Source organism: Anastrepha obliqua, chromosome 1, assembly GCF_027943255.1.
Source record: "Anastrepha obliqua isolate idAnaObli1 chromosome 1, idAnaObli1_1.0, whole genome shotgun sequence".
Lineage (NCBI taxonomy): Eukaryota > Metazoa > Arthropoda > Insecta > Diptera > Tephritidae > Anastrepha > Anastrepha obliqua.
Genome location: NC_072892.1, coordinates 59,632,953 through 59,635,836, shown reverse-complemented (window position 1 = coordinate 59,635,836; position 2,884 = coordinate 59,632,953). Strand labels below are relative to the sequence as shown.

General features: G+C 32.4%; 1 protein-coding gene across 1 annotated transcript; it reads left to right on the top strand.

Moving 5' to 3' along the window:
• Nucleotides 1-1,840: 1,840 nt before the first annotated feature.
• Nucleotides 1,841-2,599, top strand: LOC129253082 (tigger transposable element-derived protein 1-like). Its single transcript, XM_054891328.1, has one exon. It carries the CDS (start codon nucleotides 1,841-1,843, stop codon nucleotides 2,597-2,599), a length of 759 nt encoding a protein of 252 aa, XP_054747303.1.
• The last annotated feature ends 285 nt before the right edge of the window (nucleotides 2,600-2,884 follow it).

Sequence of the window (2,884 nt, the reverse complement as noted above, 5' to 3'; positions counted from 1 at the left end):
AAAGCATGTTTATAAATCAAATTAAAGGAAAAAACTTTGGAAAAATAGTGTGGCCAGATTTTCGAAATTTCAAAAAAAACTTTAGTTTCGAACGAATGTATTAAAATATGCAATGTAGGAATATTAACAAATTTTGATAGGGTTACCACTATCGACAAAAAATTTAATTAGGGTTTTAACATATACGAACACATACAACATGACAACACTGTCACCAAACAAAATGTGTTTGGAGAAATAGTTGCCATAACTTTATGTAGGGTTACCACCTATTTCAAAAAGGGTATTTAAATATACTAACGTATACAACATGACAACACCGCTATCAAACAGGGTGTAAGCGCCAATTATATATACACCTAATTCTGTTTTTGCACGGTCTTTTTTTACACGGTTTTGATATAACACAAAATATTTTTAATTATTTTACACGATTTTATTCCATTTAGCACGATTTAAAATTTTGTGTGCTTAAATTTTTTTTTTTTTGTCAAATTTAATTTTTGCGAAATATGTTTATATCACAAATTTAGAGGGATTCCCTTGTTGTGCATACAAGCAAATTTACTGGTCAGAGCAATTGAAATGTGTTAATATTTTGTGAATTATCAATGCAATCAGACGTGTTTGGTAAAGGAATTTTTTATTGAAAATTTGTTTTTCCAACGTTACATTAATTTTAACGCATTAAGATATAAGGGAAGCCAAAAAATATTTTATATTTATTCAGTTATTTATATTTTTTTAATTTTGTTAAATATTTTATGTATCCCTAAAAGAAAATGTCAAATACAAAACTAAAACGTAAAGCAATTTCTTTGGAAACCAAAATTGATCGCCTTCGAAATGGAGAAGGTTCAACATTTCTTGACAAAATGTTCGGTTTAAGTGACCACAATAAGAACTATAAAAAAATATGAAATTTTAATTAGGCAATCGGTGATTTCTGGAACGAAACTATCTGTTAAGTCTTCATCATACACTAGAGATGCTACTAAAGAAAAAATGGAAAAAGCACTCAAAATATGACTTGAGATCGCCTTCGAAATGGAGAAGGTTCAACATTTCTTGACAAAATGTTCGGTTTAAGTGACCACAATAAGAACTATAAAAATATATGAAATTTTAATTAGGCAATCGGTGATTTCTGGAACGAAACTATCTGTTAAGTCTTCATCATACACTAGAGATGCTACTAAAGAAAAAATGGAAAAAGCACTCAAAATATGACTTGAGAACAATGTACAAAAATAAATTCCCGTAGACAGAAACAATAGCAACCAGCAAGTATAAAGAGTTTATAAAATGATAAAAGACGAACAACCGTCTACATCCATACAATCAACTCATGAGAAAAGCTACATATTTTCCGCAGGCACAGGATTGTTAACGGGATTTCTCCAAAGGCATGCGCTTCATAACTTAAAAATCAAGGGCGAAATTGCTTCTGGAGATCAGAAAGCCGCCAAAGAATTTCCACTAAAACTTAAAAAAATAATAGCCGATGGTGCATACAGTCGGGATCAGGTTTTTAATGCCGACGAAACTGGTCCTTTTTGGAAAAAAATGACGAGAAGAACATATGTAGCCAAATCGCAAAAAAGCGCTGGTGATTTTAAAGTTGAAAAAGATCGAGACACATTTTTATTTTGCAGTAACGCTTCTGGAGATTGGATGTTAAAGCCCGTGCTTATCACACGTGCACTTAAGCCTCGAGCAATGAAAGGTGTCGATTTTGGTACATTACCGGTTAATTGGATGGCCAATATAAAAGCGGGTGACAACTACAGTTTTGACAGAATGGTTTATTAAATATTCTGTACAAGAAACTAGAAAATATATGGATGAAAAAGGCTTAGAATTTAAAGTTCTTCTGTTGGTAGACAGTGCACCCGGGCATCCTCAGTTGGAACACGAAAATGTACAAGTTTTGTTCCTGCCACCGCATACCACATCCCTAATCCAACCACTGGATCAAGAAATTATCGCAACATTTAAAACTTACAACATCAATAAAACATTCCAGTACATTATGGACATTTTGGATAAGGATAAAACTCTTGCAGTAATTGATACTTGGAAAAAGTTTTCTATTAAAGATTGCGTTAAACATGCTGCTTTAGCATTATCAGATTTACGACCATCAACCTTAAACGGATGTTGGAGAGCAATTTGGCCAGAAAGTCTAAGAAGTAAAAATCCTGTGGATCCAAATACAAAAGAATATCCCAATATAATTAATTTGGCACACGCAGTTGGTAGGCAGGGTTTGGATGACTTAGTATTCGATGACGTTGATGAACTGATGATTGATAAAGTTCTTAGCGAAGAGGAAATATTAGATTTTGCCTCACAGAAAGCTGATTCTGTAGAAAGCAGTGATAGTGAAGAACCTGTAAAATTAACAGCAAATTTAATTCAAAAAGGACTTCAATTTGCAAATAAATTAGAACACCATTTCATCACAAATGATTCCAATGTCGAAAGAGCTGCACAATTCCAACGTGAGCTGAATTCTTGTATGGCTCGTTACAAAGAATTATACAAAGAGGTAGCAAGAATTGGCGAACAACGGCTCATAACAGAGTACCATTGTTAAAAATGTAGATGCTGAACGAGCAAGAGAGAGTGCAGTTCAAAATTATTCCAGCAATGATAGTGATTGTATACGCGTTCGAAGCAAGCTAATTCGAGTAACTGATGATGACAGCAATTAAATTTATGTTCCTGTATTTATGATTACCATTTTTTTTTAATTTTTTTACCTTAAAAATTGAATAACCTATTCTTTTCGTTAACAACATGGCTGTTTATAATAATTATTTTTAGTTCCTGAACTTGCCATACATTTCATTTATATGTATTATTTTTAAGATTAGAGTGC